This window comes from Arvicanthis niloticus, chromosome 1 (assembly GCF_011762505.2).
Source record: "Arvicanthis niloticus isolate mArvNil1 chromosome 1, mArvNil1.pat.X, whole genome shotgun sequence".
In the NCBI taxonomy this organism is placed as follows: Eukaryota; Metazoa; Chordata; class Mammalia; order Rodentia; family Muridae; genus Arvicanthis; species Arvicanthis niloticus.
The window spans coordinates 119,841,453-119,860,068 of record NC_047658.1 but is presented as its reverse complement, the minus strand read 5'-3'; the positions used below and the strand labels follow the sequence as shown (position 1 = coordinate 119,860,068).

General features: G+C 38.7%; 1 protein-coding gene across 1 annotated transcript; it reads left to right on the top strand.

Annotated features, from left to right (window-relative positions):
- The first annotated feature begins 3,233 nt into the window (after nt 1–3,233).
- On the top strand, nt 3,234–18,616 carry Oosp2 (oocyte secreted protein 2). Its single transcript, XM_076930514.1, has 5 exons — nt 3,234–3,309; nt 9,877–10,058; nt 11,795–11,898; nt 13,817–14,012; nt 18,482–18,616. The coding sequence occupies exons 1-5, from the start codon at nt 3,234–3,236 to the stop codon at nt 18,614–18,616; spliced, it is 693 nt and encodes a 230-aa protein (XP_076786629.1).

Sequence of the window (18,616 nt, the reverse complement as noted above, 5' to 3'; positions counted from 1 at the left end):
AGCAACATGAAGAATATAGTGTTCGGTTTTAGTCTGAATCCCCAGGTTTCCTAGGACCATCTATTGACTTTATTTGCTTAAATAAATCCAGGCCCACATGCAATCCCAGCACCTGGCATATGGAGGCAGGAGAGTCAGGAGCTCAAGGTTAGCCTCAGCTATAATATAGCTCAAGACTAGCTTGGAATACATTAGTTCTTGTTTCCAAACACCTGAAAAGTGCTTAAATAAGGTTTAAAAATCTTACCTCTGCTTTGCCAGCTCTATTCAGTTTCTTTTTTTAGTTATATTTTATATTTCCTCACTAATAGCAAAACTCTGTATTAGAAATGCAAAGTGAAGACTGGGTTGTGTTCATTCCTTGCCTCCCAACTTCATGTTTTTAAATTAAAAATTAAATTAAAATTAATTTATTTTACAAGTATAGGTGTTTTGCCTGCATATATGCCTGAGCACCACATGTATGTCTAGTGACTGAGTAGGTCAGAAGAAGGCCTTAGATCCCCTGTAACTGGAGTTATATATGGTTGTAAGCTGTCATGAGGGTATCGGGAATTGAACTCAGGTCATCTTGAAGAGCAGTCAGTGCTCTTAACCACAGAGCCATCTCTCCAGTCCCCATCGCTATTTTTGATAACTCAGTCTAGTTAGTGCTGCCCACATAAGCTTGGGGAACTTATCTGTGGCTCCACCCTCAAAAAGAATGGTTATCCTCCATCAGTTATCACCTGCCAATAGTTCCTTAGTAAGAGGTGGGGCATGGGCAGCATCTCTTCCAGCAATGCTCGAACCCTAGCTTAGCCTTAGCTTGTTTAATTTTCTATGTTTACCTGAGTAGACTGGAGAGGATGGCCAGTAAGTCTAGAGTTCAAGCTATTACCTAGTAGAAGTCTTTTCGAATTATCTTAAAGGTTTATATCGCCATAGTTTAAAATTAAATGTAGCCCGAACATATGTCAGATGACAAGAGAAATGTTAGTAACATTGGGCGAAATGTTTAGAAAAAGAAAACGAGAGAAAAGTAGCATATGGCTTATCTCATCCTCCTCTGGTAGTTGGTGACTGGGCTATTCAAGTTTTAGTTTTTAAAAAATTATTTATTGTTATGTGTGTGAGTGCTTTGCCCATATTTATGTTAGTGCACTGTGTGCTTATAGTGTCACAGAGGTCAGGAGGAGTGTCAGATCCTCTGGGACTGGAGTTGCAGTTGTTAATTGCCATGTGGGTGCTGGAAATCAAACCCGGCTCACCTGGAAAAGAAGCCAGTGCTCTAAACAGCTGAGCCATCTCTTCAGCCCCCATCCAAGCTCTCATGATGGAGAGCATAGTGTGAAGCACAGACTTAGGGATCTTGCTACTCATCTGCTCATGTGATGCTAGGAATGGACATTCTCTCAGTAACACTCACAGAAGCCTTGCACTTGTACATCTGTCCAGAGTATCTGGAGGACTTGCTCCAGATCTCTCCACAGATGCCCACATCTTCATATATGTAATTCCCCTTTATATCACATAATTTTTCTTTTTGTGTATCCACTATATGTACTTCCAAATGCTTTCAATCATCTCTAAATTGCTTCTGGTACTTGGTAGAGTACAAATGCTGCAGAGAGCATCACACTATGTTGAGATAATGGCAGGAGTCTGAGGATGTTAGTGCAGATACATGGCTTTTCAAACATTTACCTGCAGAATTGCTTGTTTCTGCAGATGAGAAACCAAAACATACATGGAATTGACCCTACACCCTGAAACAGATTGAAACCTTGAAAATATTACTCACATGTAACTAAGCAATAATACACATTCAATTCACACTCCTTATGTATTGTTAGCTGTTGATTTCCAACAGTTGTATTGTAGATGCATCTGTGGGCACTGCATGATCATTTCTTTTCTGCAGTTTTATTGGCTATGGTTTTCTGTAATGGTCTCTGTCATATGCAAAGAGAATTACAGGCAAGTAAGGAACACTGAAGGCAGGAGACCCCCAGTTGATTATCCAACTCCAAATGGTTAGCTCTGATATCATATACATACAATTAACATGATATAGACTGAGTGGGTTGTATCTACATACTTAGGAATATGTAGATTTATATTTCCTTTATAGATATGTACACACACATATGTATTGATGTTTAACAACAGAGAAGAAGGGCAGATGTGAATTTGAGAGGGAACATAGAGATGGGGCACATTGAGGGGTTTTCAAAGGGATGAAAGAGAATGGGGAAATGAGATAATTATATTTTAGTTTCAAAAATAAAAAAAGAGACTACACTGTCATTCTCATGCCATGACTGACAGATTTAGAATATGAAGCAAACATACTTGTCTGGCACCTATATTGCTTAGTATTGGGCTATGCATAAAGTTGTGTGTTATGCATCCATATAAAGTATTTTCTTCTGGTAAAATGATAACAAGGTTTGAAATGACTGATGTAACTAAAACACCAGCTAGAAGGAAACAGCTGAGCTGGATCTGTAGGGTTTTGTCATACTAAAAAAAGTGTGTTTTCCTTTGGGTTTCCCCTTTCTAGGGATTTATATTCTTAATCTTAATATACTTTTTAATCATGCTTTTTTGTTTATTTGTTTTATGAATTGGCCATTCAATCATGTCAATTAGTAAATAACTGGTTTTTGATTTCACATATATGTGATTTAGAATATTCACATATCAGTTCAAACCTTATAATGCCTAAAAATTATGCAATAAAAACTATTTCCAACAACATAGTAGTTACTGTCAATATTGTAATTGGGGGCATTTAGGTCATTTTAACAGTCCATTGCAAATAGTTATCAATTGAAACATTTAAAATATTTCTTATTGAAAAATTCATACACTCACCACTGTATTTTTATAATACTTAGTCCTGGCTCTTCCCCCTATTTTTTCTCAGCTCTAGCCCTCTTTTCACCCCCAACTTTCTGTCTTCTTTTTGTGATACTTTAATGAATCTAATTTGTGCTGCACAGTGGTGGGGCCATCCACTAGATCAAGATCCACCTATCAGGTATGCCTCTTTGAGATCTGTGGTGTAAATAATCAGGAGAGCCTGAGTTTTAGGTAGTTAGCACATCAACGAGAGCCCCCTCACCTCTACAGGCTACCTAAACAAGAAAAATGAAGGCAGCTGAGCACGGGCTGCCACACAAAATCATTTAAATCAGCCGTGATTTTCCCTTTGTTTCTGAGTGGTGCTGAGCTGGAAGTCTGCCCAAATGGGGGTCTCTACAGCTTTAGAGGTCCTGGTTCACCTTACTGTCTTGCTTTGGACTCGTGCTTGGGACATTGATGGTAAATGAGCATTTGGAGATACTTCCTAGAAAGGGTGGTGTGGAACGATTGGCTGCCTCCCATGCAGGCTCTTTTGGAGGATGCTTCCTTGAAAACATAGGGTTTAGTGATTGATTTCCATGCAGGTTCTTTCCTCCCTAAAGAGCTGTGATGTTGCTATAAATTTTCTGGAAGACAAATAGTTTCAGGCAAAGCAGACTTGTGAATCTACATGTTTCCTCTTTCTGCCTAATGTCTAAGTTCTCAGACATCTTCCTTTCCTATGCTTTGGTCTTTTCTGTATAACGTATCTCATTTACAGAAATATTCCATGGCTCTGCATCTCAGTCTGCCTTTTCAAACCTACTGCCAATGATCTGTACTTGATAGTATTGAAATTAGTGGTACTGTGTCTCTGAAACTGACCTTCCCACATTCAGAATCTCCATATTTCTTGATGATGACATTGCTTCCTGTTACTTTAAAAGTATTGCCCTACCTGGTTGTGGTGACACAAGTCTATATAATTCTAGTACTTGGGAAAGTGAAGCTGATGAATCAGGATTTCAAAGACACCTTTGGCTACATAACAATTTTGAGGGTAGCCTGGGCTACAGAAACACACACACAAACATACTGCTCTGCCAGTCACCCTTATCAGATAGTGATGGTTCTAGGAAGCCAAGAAGACCAAGATAATCAAGTCTGTCATGTTTAAAGGTTTATTTTAATATCCCCCCCCTGCCATTTCACCTAGAATTAAGATACTTCCTAGCTTTAAGATCTAAATGGTAGCTTTTCCAAGGCAGAATTCTTGTGTTATTATTTTCAAAGTTGGCTTGTCTATTGCCTTTTGTTAGAAGTGGAGTTTCTTTTAGAACTAAAATACAGGTTTCTTTGTCTGTTTGGCTTGTAAACTTTGTAGGAGTGAGGGCCATATGCAGGTTCTGGTATCCTTTCACTTTACAATGCAGTCTTTAGGCTAGTGCAGCAGTTAATGGCTGAAATAGCGCATGTAGAGGAAGTGGTACTAGCAGATTCCAGCTTTCTGGGACAGATTGAATAAGGTATTTGTGCCCTGGTCCTAATTACTGTTTGGGGGCAGGAAGAATTGCTTAAGTTGATGTATTCAACAGCTATGTGTGGTTCTCAGTAGTTTTTCAGATGTTGGAGGGACTACCATAAAGTGCCCAACTGATTGAAATGTAGTGATGGGAGGCAGGAGCAAAGCTTAAGAGCATGGACTTTCAGTATGCCTAGGTCCACTTACCTTTTCAAATCTAGTTTTAATCTTAGGTGGTGATATCTATATCCTCTCTATCTCTATCTCTATCTCTATCTTTATCTCTATCTCTATCTCTATCTCTCTCTTTTAAGGAAGCTCTTCCTGATTCTATTTAGGGCATATTAGCATAACATTTTAAACACACAAAGACATAGATGTAGAACACCTGCCTTCCCCCAAACTCCCCCAAACTCACCTTGTGTTTTTAATGATGGCTTCTTCAAAGAGTCACAGGCCCGGTTGATTTTTGGAGGCCGCTGTAGCCTCACACTCGTTGACCACATATATTTTCCATTATGGGAAGTTCCTCCCAATGCATGCATTAAAAGTAACTTTTGTGGTTGGCTTCCTGAAGATCTCAATGTATAGGCTAAGGGTAAGTTTCATCTGAGGGTGGCTTTTCCAGCACCGTGAAGCTGTGAGGAGGGTGAGTTTTCTCTTCTGACTCCTTTCTCTCATGTTTTGAGATTTTTGGACCACATTTTCTCTACATCCATTTCAACAAAGGTTGTGGGGATAAAGTATTCCCTTTCACACACTCCTGAATATAGCACCTTTTCTGGGATCTCAGTTCTTCAGAAGGAAAAAAAAATCATAGGTGATTTTATCTTCTCATCCCCGATGTTGCTGGTTTTCACCTATGAAATATTAGACATCTATTTATGTATTTGAGAATAATTAGGCAGATGTATTTGAAAATAATGTTGATCCCAAAGTCCTTCAGGTTTTCTTTTTCTTTCTTTCTTTCTTTCTTTTTTTTTCTTTTTTTCTTTTGTAGCAGAAGGTGACTTACAAAATAATTAATTGTATAAATTATCTCTTTTTTGGTGCTTTACTTTTTTTTGTTGCTTTTTTGGGGGATATTTTATTTATTTACATTTCAAATGTTATCCCATTTCCCTGTTTCCCTTCCAGAAACTCCCTATCCCATCCTCCCTCCTCCTGATTCTATAAGGGTGCTCCCCCACCAACCCACGCCTGCCTCCCTGCTCTGGCATTCCCCTACACTGATGAATTGAGTCTTCCTAGGACCAAGGACCTCTCCTCCCATTGATGTCTGACAAGACCATCCTCTGCTACATATACGGCTGGAGCCATGGGTCCTACTGACAGTGTCCTTTGCCTTACAGAAGCTTTGCAATTTTGTGAGGTTCCATTTGTTGATCCTTGATCTTACAGCATAAGCCATTGGTGTCTGTTCAGGAAAATTTCCCCTGTGCCCATGTGTTTGAGGCTCTTCTCCACTTTCTCTTCTATTAGTTTCAGTGTATCTTGCCTTATGTGGAGGTCCTTGATCCACTTGGACTTGAGCTTTGTACAAGGAGATAAGAATGGATAGATTTGCATTCTTTTACATCCTGGTCTCCAGATGAACCAGCACCACTTGTTGAAAATGCTGTCTTTTTTCCCACTGGATGGTTTTAGCTCCTTTGTCAAAGATCATGTGACCATAGGTGTGTGGGTTCATTTCTGGGTCTTGAGTTCTGTTGCATTGATCATCCTGCCTGTCTCTGTACCAATACCATACTTTTTTTTTTTTTTTAATCACTATTGCTCTTTAATACAGCTTGAAGTCAGGGATGGTGATTTCCCCAAAAGTTCTTTTATTGTTGAGAATAGTTTCACTATCCTGGGTTTTTTGTTATTCCAAATGAATTTGAGAATTGCCCTTTCTAACTCTGTGATGGGGATTGTATTGAATCTATAGATTGCTTTCGTCAAGATGGCTATTTTTACTCTATTAATCCTGCCAATCCATGAGCATGGGAGATCTTTCCATCTTCTGAGATCTTCTATTTTTTTCTTTGGAGACTTGAAGTTCTCCAAAAGATACAGATGTTTCACTTGCTTGGTTAGAGTTACACCATGGTATTTTATATTATTTGTGACTATTGTGAAGGGTATCATTTCCCTGATTTCTTTCTCAGCCTGTTTATCCTTTGAGTGGAGGAAGGCTACCAATTTGTTTGAGTTAATTTTGTATCCAGCCACTTTGTTGAAGTTGTTTATCATGTTTGAGTTCTCTGGTGGAATTTTTGGGGTTACTTATGTATACTATCATATCATCTGCAAATGGTGATACTTTGACATCTTCCTTTCCTATTTGGATCCCTTTGACCTCCTTTTGTTGTCTAATTGCTCTGGCTAGAACTTCAAGTACTATATTGAATAGATAGGGGGAGAGTGAGCAGCCTTGTCTAGTTCCTGATTTTAGTGGGATTGCTTCAATTTCCTCTCGATTTAGTTGGATGTTGGCTACTGGCTTGCTGTATATTGCTTTTATTATGTTTAGGTATGGGCCTTGAATGCCAGATCTTTCCAAGACTTTTACCATGAAGAACTATTGCATTTTGTCAAATGCTTTCTCAGTATCTAATGAAATGGTCATGTGTTTTTTCTTTGATTTTGTTTATATAGTGGATTATGTTGATGGATTTTCAACATTGATTATGTTGATGGATTTTCAACATATATTGAACCATCCCTGATCCCTGGGATGAAGCCTACTTGATCATGATGGGTGATTGTTTTGACGTGTTTTTAGATTTGATTTGAGAGAATTTTATTGAGTATTTTTGCACAGATATTTGTAATGGAAATTGGTCTGAAGTTCTCTTTCTTTGTTGTGTCTTTGTATGATTTAGGTATGAGGGTAATTGTGGCTTACCACAATTGGGTAGTGTTGTTCTGCTTCTATTTTGTGGAGTAGTTTAAAGAATATTGGTATTAGGTCTTCTTTGAAGGTCTGATAGAATTTTGCACTAAACCCATATAATCCTGGGCTTCTTTTGGCTGGGAGACTTTTAATGAATGCTTCTATTTCTTTAGGGGTTATGGGACTGTTTAGATGGTTTATCTGATCCTGATTTAACTTTGGTACCTGGTATCTGTCTAGAAAATTGTCCAGTTCATCCAGAGTTTTCCAGTTGTTGAGTATAGGCTTTTGTAATAGGATGGTTTTTTTTTTTTTAACTTCCTCAGTTTCTGTTATGTCTCCCCTTTCAGTTCTGATTTTATTAATTTGGATACTGTCTCTCTGCCCTCTCCTAAGTCTGGCTAAAGGGTTTATCTGTCTTGTTGAGTTTTTCAAAGAACCAGCTCCTGGTTTTGTTGATTCTTTCTATAGTTCTTTTTGTTTCTACCTGGTTGATTTCAGCCCTGAGTTTGATTATTTACTGCTGTCTACTCCTCTTGGATGTATTTGCTTCTTTTTGTTCTAGAGCTTGCAGGTGTGCTGTCAAGTTGTTAGTGTATGCTCTCTCCAGTTTCTTTATGTAGGCACTTAGAGCTGTGAGTTTCCTCTTGGTACTGCTTTCATTATTTCATTGTGTCCCATAAGTTTTTGGTATGATATACCCCTTCATTTTCATTAAATTCTAAAAAGTCTTTAATTTCTTTATTTCTTCCCTGACCAAGTTATCATTGAGTAGGGAGTTGTTCAGCTTTCATGTGTATGTGGGCTTTCTGTTGGTTTTGTTGCTATTGAAGACCAGCGTTAGTCTGTGGTGATCTGATAGGAGGGAAGTATTTCAACCTTCTTGTATCTATTGAGGCCTGTTTTGTGACGGATTGTATGGTCAGTTTTAGAGAAGATACCATGAGGTATATTCATTTGTTTGTGGATGAAATGTTTTATAGATATCTGTTAAATCCATTTGGTTCATAACTTGTGAGTTTCACTGTGTTTCTGTTTGGTTTCTGTTTCCATGATCTGTTCATTGATGAGAGTGTGGTGTTGAAGTCTCCCACTATTATTGTGTAAGGTGTAATGTGTGCTTTGAACTTTAGTAAAGTTTTTTTTTTTTTTAATGTGGGTACCCTTGCATTTGGGGCATAGATGTTCATAATTGAGAGTTCATCTTGGTATATTTTCTCTTTGATGAGTATAAAATGTCCTTCCTTATCTTTTTTTGGTAACTTTTTGTTGAAAGTAGATTTTATTGGATATTAGAATGGCTATTCCAGCTTTTTTTCTTGGGACCATTTGCTTGGAAAATTGTTTTCGAGCTCTTTACTCTGAGGTAGTGTCTGTCTTTGACATTGAGGTGCATTTCCTGTGTGCAAAAAATGCTGGGTCCTGTTTATGTACCCAGTCTGTTATTCTATGTATTTTTATTGTGGAATTGAGTCCATTGATGTTAAGAGATATTAAGGAAAAGTGATTGTTACTTCCTGTTATTTGTGTTGTTAGGGATGCAATTATGTTTGTGTGCCTATCTTTTTTTTGGGGGGGGGTTTGAAAGCAGATTACTTTCTTGCTTTTTCTAGGATGTAGTTTTTCTTCTTGTGATGGAGTTTTCCATCTATTATCCTTTGTAGGGCTAAATTTGTGGAAAGATATTTTGTAAATTTGGTTTTGGTTTGTCATGGAATATGTTGGTTTCTCCATGTATGTTAAATTGATAGTTTTGCTGGGTATAGTATCTGGGCTGGCATTTGTATCCTCTTAGGGTCTGCATGACATCTGTTCAGGATCTTCTGGCTTTCATAGTCTCTGATGCGAAGTCTGGTGTGATTCTTATAGGTCTGCCTTTATATGTTGCTTGATGTTTTCCCCTTACTGCTTTTAATATTCTTTCTTTGTTTTGTGTGTTTGGTGTTTTGACTATTATGTGATGGGAGGAATTTCTTTTCTTCTCCAGTCTATTTGGAGTTCTGTGGGCTTCTTGTATGTTTATGGGCATCTCATTCTTTAGATTAGGGAAGTTTTCTTCTATAATTTTGTTGAAGATGTTTACTTGCCCTTTAAGTTAGAAATCGTCAATCTCTTCTATACCTATTAACTTTAGGTTTGGTCTTCTCATTGTGTCCTGGATTTCCTGGATGTTTTGGGCTAGGAGCTTTTTGCACTTTGTATTTTCTTTCACTGTTGTGTCAGTGTTTTTCATGGTATCTTCTGCCCCTGAGGTTCTCTCTTCTATCTCTTGTATTCTGTTGGTGATGCTTGTGTCTATGACTCCTGAGCTCTTTCCTAGGTTTTCTGAGGACAGGATACTTCTAGTCTCCATCAGTTGCTCTGCTGTTCCTGTGCCCTGTGCACTCCTGCTGGGTTTCTCTTTGGACAGTTATGGGAGCAAAAGTGGTACTCTCACCTGTTGGCTTAGGAGTGAGAGCACTCCTGGGAGATCAGCTCTCTCTGGGCAGGACTTGGATGAGGAGGTCTGTGGGACAGCCTTAGCTCTGGGGTGTAGATGGAGACCGGTCATAGGCTCTTTTTAAAGCTACATTTACTCTTGACAGAAAATTAGTGCTTTCTCGAAGTTAATACACACTTGATGTTTCTCATGTGTGTCTTTCTGCAGTGAATGTAAATTGTTCTCAGGACTGGATGATGGTCATCGTTAGTGCTACTTCTCACAACAGATATAATCTATATGTTTTTCCTGATGAATTAGTCCTGGGACAGGGCTGTTCTGCAACTAAAATACACACACATCAATATGATTTTATATACCCTATTTCTCAGTGTGGCATCAGGACAAAGGTAAGAACTTTTTAGTTCTGTTTGTAAAAGTAATGTGTTTTGTCATGCTTATTTGTTTACTGCTAACATTGTGGTTTCTTAACTGAGCCATATCCATGATTGTACTAATAATAACTAATTACTCTAGCACACTAGGCTCCCATGCGCATTCCTCCACAATTATTGGTTCATTTTCAGGCCCAGAAACTTGTAGCACAAATCTGTACTCTCATGATGCAGGCAATGATTTCAAGTAATTTAAAAAGATTCTAGTCTATTTCACAGAAGCCTGGCAATAAGTTTTTAAGCAACATTTTATTTCTGTTTATCTATATTTGTGCATGAATATGTACAGGTGTCTATGAAACCAAAAGAGGACATCTGATCCCCTGGAATTACAGACAGTTGTAGGCCACCTGACATGGGTGCTTGGAACGCAAACTGGGTTGAGAGTCTCAAGCACTTCTATTCACCTATCCATCTTCCTAGCCCCTTCACAAACAATTTTAAATTGTATTCAATGTCTAATATTTCATATCACTAATCCTGGTAATGCATATGATATGAAATGTTCAATTCAGTAGTGAAGTCAGTTTAGTCATCTGAAATTTACCCATGCTTCATTAGGATGTGTGCCTACACAGGAGTGGATTTTCATTGTAATTAAAAATCTGTTAGCTATTCAGTTAGGAATGAATTTAAAACTGTAATTTCATTTTGGGACATTGTTTTCTTATAGATTTTTAAAGTTTATATTTATACTATAGTAATATTTTGGAGCCATTCACTGATTGTCTTATCACTTATGATAGGGCACTGCATTTGGAAAATTAGGCACCTGGAGCTTCAAATGGGGGGGGGTTTGCACAGTTGGCCAAGGCGTGGTTAATGGGCTGGTGAGGTTTTACTAATAAGACAGACTGATTTATCTCCAGAACTTGTGCTTTAAACTATTTTTTTTGTTGTTATTTGGCTCTAAATTGTATTACTAAAAAAACTGCTGAAGGCTGAAAAAATCATTCTGTGGGTAAGATTGCTTTCTCTGCAAACATCAGAACCTGAGTTTGAAAGTCTGCGAACCATGTGAAAAGGGAGGTGTGGTTGTAATCCTAGCACTGGGGAGCAGAGATGGGTGGGTGATGAGGGCTTGCTGGCCAGCAAGCCTAGCCCAAATGGTCAGCTTCTGGTTTAGTAATGACCGTGCTTTGAAGCAGTAAGTTGGAGCATGATAGAAGAAAACACCTACATTATGCTCTGGCCTCTTCAGGTGCACAAATGGGTGGGTATATCCACACACTTATGTGCATCTAGTACATGCAGGCCATGTACAAACACAAGAGAACAATACATACATGCATGCGTGTAGGCGCATGTGTGCATGTGTGAACACACATGTACATATACACACACATGAGAGCAGGGAGATGTGACAGAGAGATGCAAAGGGAAAAGTGGAAAGACAGAGAGACAAAGGCACTCAGAAATAACTACCGAATGCTTTTCACTGATATTCTATTACAAAGACTGTTAAATGGCAGTTTGCTCCAGTGACTTAGGATGCTCTTGTCTAAAAGTACTTTCAGTTCACCCTTACAGTGCTCCTTTTCTGCCCCATTGTTAAGTGGCTGGAACTTCACATGCACCTGAGAATGACAGAAGCCACCTTTTGAAATATCGATGATTTCTGTTTTGTGTTCACCTCTGAGTGGCTCTTCTGTTGCTAGGATACCTTCCTCCTAAACAGTGTGATTTCCTAGATTATCTCAGAAGAAACAGTCTGTTTTGAAACTGAGATGTACTTTCGTCCAAGGAATCCTTGTTTGAGACACCAGATAGTCCCTTTGAAGTGTTCTGCATCTCGGTGAGTCCTGTGGCTCTCTCTCCTTTGAGCTGCTTGAACAGAGACTTTAGACACTATATCCTGACATGCCCATGACAAGAATTCAAACAAACCCTAAGTAACTGTTCATAAAACACCTCAGTAGATACCTTATTATTTTACATTTTTAAAAGTAAAATATATTACTTAATTTTACAATCAAAACGCTACGGAGTTGAAAGGGCCTAACATATAGTCTAGTAGTCAGAGATTATTTTACAGTTTTGTAGTTTACAGCTACAAATCAAGATAAAGTACTTCATCACCATTAATAAATAGAAGAATTAGGCATTGAGACACACACATATTAATTTGGGAATATGAAATTTAGTTTGTTTTATATTTACTTATTTAATTATTTTGTGTATATTTGTGGGTGCATATGCCACAGTATGGAGGTCAGTGGGAAAGTTGTGGGAATTGTTGCTCTGCTTCCAACCTGTGGGGTCTGGGAACTGAACTTAGGTCATAAGACTATCTGGCATGAACCTTTACTTGTTGAGCCGCTGGTCCATGGCATCAATGTATTCTGCTGTTATCTCACTTATAGTACAATTCTCGTAATAAACTTTATTTTATGTTATGAGACTACATGGCTAAAATGTTAGTGGAAAACAAATCTGCTGTTTTAATAGGAACTAGTAGAGAATGAAGAAGGGTTTGTTCACCTGTATGATTAAATATCTTGTTTGCAATTTTATGGAACTAATATTGGATCCAGAAAGTGCCCCATAGGAACTTTGAGATGAAATGCAATAGCATCCTGATGCACTACTCGCCATGTCATAGAAATGTTTATATCGAATGTTAAAAACTCTTAGGGGGCAAATGTAGAAATTATAAAACAACTTATAACCTTATTTACTGTACAAAAATACTTCATATTAAAAAGGAATTTAGAGCTCAGAGAAAATGTGTAATATATTTTAATGTGGCAAATTATATGTCTGTTTGTTTTTGTTTCACAGTGATAAAATACACATAAGATAAAATTTACCATCATTACCACCCGCACATGTGGATTTCAGTGGCAGAAAATGCATTTACCTTGGTAATATTTATGACCTCCCATATAACTATGTTTCTAAGGTAAACTAGGTTGAGGGATTTAGTGACATTCTGGGGATGTACCAGAACCCCAATTAATGCCAAACTTGATTAAGTCATATATACACACATGCATATACATACACAAATGTATCATCTTTTGCATATACCACTAAATGCTGGTTGTAATGTGGAGTTCTGACCCATTGTCTCATAGCTAGTGCTTCTTCAGAGGCTTCCGTATTAATAGAGATGAATGGACTTTCCTCTGTCAACAATAATTACGTTCTTGTTTTTGGCCTGACAAAGTGATGGCAATGGACTGGGAAGAAGGCTCAGTGATTAAGAATACTTACTGCTTTTGCAGATGTTCTAGGTTCAATTCCTAGCACCCACATGATGGTTCACAGCCATCAATCTCTCCTGTTCCAGGGATCTGAAGTCTTCTTCTGACTTCCTCAGGCACCAAGGGATGAACATGGTATGCATACATACCTGCAGGCAGAACTTTCTTACATATAAAATAAATAAATCTAAAATAAAAAAAAATGGTGGCTAGTCAGACAAACAGACACAAGCAGAGCTTTGGTGCATAGACTTTAAGGTTGTACCTGAATATCCATCCATTCATTCACCTTCAGAAATCCAACCGAGTTACTGACCAGGAACTCACTAGGTAAAGACGGTCTTGAACTTGCAGTGATTCTGTTGTCTCTGCCTTATAAGTTATCAAGTTGATAATGATGTGATGGTGTTTAATAACGATAAGAATAATTTGACTCAAAGTTTTGATTTGGAAAGCTATGGCACCAAGAACTCCAATCTTGATTCTCTCTGTTCCCCTTTTCTTTAGGAAGTCAGTGTGGCTTATGCCAGTGTCTACTGAGGAGGACCTAAAACCACATGAGAGTATCTTTATGACTGATTTTGAAGCTACACCAGAAGAGTTGGGGTTATTAAATGTTCACCACGCTGCTTCGTCCTTGAATAGGAGTAGGGACAGTGCTGGCATCACAAATTTCCCTGCAAGACAAACCTCTTTTTTTTCAGTAAGAAAACAATATTGGCATTAAGTTTTCCCTTAGATATCTCATTCCTATACACCAATTAAATAAAGGCTCTGATTATAAAGATGTATTCTTTGATTATTTTACTCATGTGTATGGCTTGTAAATTAGATGTTACCTATTAGGCAATTTATATTATTCAATTAAAATTTGTTTTCTCTTTTGTACCTAGATTCAAGAATATGTCCTTAATGGGAAATTTGAACATTTAATGTTTAGTTTTAAATTGTGCTGCTGCTGGTGGTGTTTGTGGGAGCACACACATACCATGATGCTTGTGTAGAGGACAGAGGACCACTTGTGGGAGTTGATTCTTCTCTTCAACTATGTGAGTCCCAGGGCTAGAACTCAGGTTGTCAGGACAGGTGGTAGGCCCCTTTAGCTGCTTATTTATCCTACCAGCCCACACATTTTGATCCAATAGAAACAGGTTTTAAACGTTTTTCAGGAAGAATAATAAACAGGGATGGGTGTATTAATGCATCAGAATAAAAACTTTGGGCCTAGTTTACATTTTAACAACTAAGAAGCTAACTCCTAGGAAAGACAAATAGTCTCTTGTTTGCAGATACTTTAATAATGTTTATAGTGTTCTAATTCAAAAAAGCCTCATTCTAAAACTAAGGTGACAGCATACTCAGATGATTATGAGAATAGACTCTAATCTAAATTCAATTCATGGTTTGAATTTAAGCAAATATTCCCATCACTGAAGTTTAATGTCAGATGTCTCCTCCCCTTCTGCAATGTTTCATCTGCATTTGTAACAACTGACCAAGGTTTGCAGGCCTGGATTCATCCTGTGGGTCAGCCCACTGGAAGATTTTTTTTTATTTCTGAGTACTTCTATCTTTTTCCCTCTCAACAGAAAGCCCTCACTCAGCACAAGCCCATTAGCACAGAGGTGATGTCTCTGTAACTTATACAAACTATATCTTCCTTCAAGTGTGTTTCTTGAGGAGTTTTTCATGGCAGTGGAAGAGTTGACTAATAGAGGAAGTGGCGTGGAATTTCTCCTTTCAACATTCTTAGGGGATAAGGTGAACAGTGCTGGAACAGCCTGGCTTCAGGAAGATGATTCTAAAACATCTTATCCAGGTGCCTGACCTCACAGGCCATTTGGTTAGACTCAGGTGAGGAAGCAATGTATCTTAAATGTACATGGCGGTTTAAGAATGAGCCAGAAACAAATCCAGTTCCCTTCTTCATTTCACCAATTATGTAAGCTTCTCTCTCATAGCCTTAGTTTTTCTATTAAAAAAAAAAAAGTGCTGGTTTAAAGCTTACAGAGGTGCCGATTTTTGACCTTTAAAATGTCACTTCGTGTGATTGAAGTGCTTTCTTTACATGCCTTCCATTCTTTGAACCCATTTGTAGTGCTTGTTGAAATGGTTACTTCCATTTTCAATTTACAAACAACACAGCTGAAACTTCAAGTTCTTTTTATGACTTTTCAGCTCTAAATTTAAAAAAAAAAAACCAGCTTTTCCCCATTTTCTCGTGCTTCCTCCTTCACCCTCTAATTAATGTTCTTGTTGATTTTTTTTTGTTTTGTGATATTCCACCTGCAATGACTTTTGTTGAAACAATTCTCAGGTGGTGGCAGCGGCATCAAAAGCAATGGTGCCCTGGGAGTAGAGGTGGCAAAGTGTTTTGTATTTTACCGCCATCCTTCCCACCAATTCCTTGTGACCTCTGTTTAGGTCTATCTTTCACCTGTCCTTGCACTTGGCTCTGGGCTTTGGAGTCAGCCTTGACTATAGGGCCGCTGCCAAACTTCTGTTTACCTCATCCCTACAATCTCTTACCCCCAAACTATCCTTCAGTTGTGATATCATGCCCTCCTCCTCTTTCATGTGCTGTTTCCACCCAGGATCTGGTATTTATGACTACTAGGACCCCACTTTTCATCCTTTTTCTCTTCCATGGACTCTCCACCTTACCTTTTTCTTGATATTACTCGGGATATTGGCAGGTACATGGATGTGACAGGCGTTTCTCATGCGATTGTAGCAACGAGGAACAAGGGGCTGGGAACTAGAGTCAAGTTCATCCTTTGTTGGGAGCCAACTTTAGTAGAAAGCGGCTGGATCAACTTTGCAGCCATCTGGAACCATATACCCTGATGAAAGACTTGGTTGTCAAAAGCCTATAACAGCTGAAGCACACTCTGATAAATATATTGTTTATCCCACATAGCTTGTTTTGCTGTTTAGTGACCTCAGCTGTATGGTGCATGTGGTAAAGTGTTTTCACCTGTGTTCTCCTGCTTGTGTATATAAATACCTCAGAATTCCCTTCAATAGGAGAGACTAGAGACTCAAGAAGAGAGACTTGACAAAAAAAAAACAAAAAACAAAACAAAACAAAAAAAAAAAACAGGAGACTTGAGAAAATAGAGGAGAGACTGAATCACACCCTGTCTTGTCTCCATTCTTCGAGTCTCCTGCCCCTGCAGCCTCTCTCTCTCTCTTGACCAGAGCACAGAGCCCCAAAAGCGTTGAGTCAAAAGCGTTAAGGTAGAGTAAAAGCCACAACATTGTGGCGTCCAACGTCGGGCTCCAGTAAGGGGGATACAGTGGAAGACACCCTGCGCTGGAGAACCAGTCGACTGACGGAGCTGGCTGAATTCGGAAGTGAAACAAAGGTGATTGCATAGTAACAAAAACGGGGCAAGAAATAAGTAAGTAGAAACAGATGAAAAAGGTTTTAAAGATGCAAGGAGTAAATTGCAGACTGCTCTGAGTCAAGAGAGCCAAACAGATAAATAAATAAAGGTTATAGTAATGAAAATGGGGCAAGAAATAAGTAAAAACATGAAAAAGGCTTTAAAGATGCGAGGAATAAATAGAAGGCTGCTCTAGACAGAGCTAAGCAGAATGATAATGTTAATTGATTTAACCTTCAAAATGGGTGTGATTCTGAGTTATATAGTTATATTTTTCTGGATAAAAACTCAATGTAAAGGTTTTTCTGGTTACTGGCTTAAGGAAAGGCTAATTTGGAAAAAAAAAAAAGGTTTTTCTATGAGTTTTCTGATGAGGTCATTAAGGTAGTAGTTATGTCTTCCAGAATTATATGGATCAGACATGACAGAGGTAGGCCTCCAGAACACTAGATTTCAGAGAATCAAAATAATTGTCTTGATACTAAAACTTGTTTTGAGATTTGTATATTATAGAATACACAGCCTTGGTGAATGAATCTTCATATCACCTGCATGTTCACTGATGCCCAAGACTTCCAGCTGGATGAAGTTAAGACAGATGTCAGAGGCTTATCAACTTACCCTACCCCTCACCCCTCTTCTAATATCTCAACGCCCATGTTCAGCTTGAAGAAGTTAATGAGGAGTCGGCGCCCCAATTCCCTGGACTTGGGGACTGAGGTGGTTAATATTAGGCTGTCTTTTATCTATATAATTGTTACTAAGCTGATGCAAAAATCAAGGATTTCATTGGTATAATTTCTTCTATTGAAAATTTGTGGGTACAAGGCTTAGACCTTTCACTTCTCCAACAGGGGAAGTTGTGTGTTGCCTTAAAGAGTGTTGCTTTTATATCAACAGTTTAGATATTAAGTCTCTTGTCTCTCGGGTTCATGCTGTTCAACAAACTGATGGCTTTAGTATGGCAACAGATAACAAATGAAACCCATACAGGTCCAATATTACAGGCTGGAAGTAGGGGACTCTGAAAACTCTGTCATCAAGATTGACAGGATTAACCCCTAACTTACGCGCTAAGCCGGATAGCCAATGACGGGTAAGAGAGCATATCGAGACCCTTGCCCCTAAAATAAGGGAGGCCTCATCATCTTAAGTGAGGCTGGGGTCCTTTGTTCCAACCTAGGACAGGCACAGTTTCCGTAAGTTTTCCCAGCCTTCCCTTTTGAAAAAATTTAAAAAGGGGGACCTGTTGGGAGCCAACTTTAGTAGAAAGCGGCTGGATCAACTTTGCAGCCATCTGGAACCATATACCCTGATGAAAGACTTGGTTGTCAAAAGCCTATAACAGCTGAAGCACACTCTGATAAATATATTGTTTATCCCACATAGCTTGTTTTGCTGTTTAGTGACCTCAGCTGTATGGTGCATGTGGTAAAGTGTTTTCACCTGTGTTCTCCTGCTTGTGTATATAAATACCTCAGAATTCCCTTCAATAGGAGAGACTAGAGACTCAAGAAGAGAGACTTGATAAAGGAGACTAGAGACTTGATAAAGAAGAGACTTGATCACTCCCTGTCTTGTCTCCATTCTTGAGTCTCTTGCCCCAAGAGCCCCATTCTCTCTCTTGACCAGAGCACTTAGCCCCAAAGCGTTGAGGCAAGGCATTGAGGCAGAGTACGGGTGCCAACAATCCTTATTACATAGCTGCAAGGAAGTTGGCAAGATTTCGTGCATGGGCTGGTTGTGTACTTCTTTTGATAGAGTGGTTGTTTGCTATTCCCAGAATTCAGACTTGAATCCCCAGGACTCTGCAAACACTGTGAAGATGCATGCCTATAATCTGAGAAACCTGCAGAGGGAGCAAGCTCAGAAGCTCAAGGTTGTTCTTAATTCCACAGTGAGTCTGAGGCTAACTTGA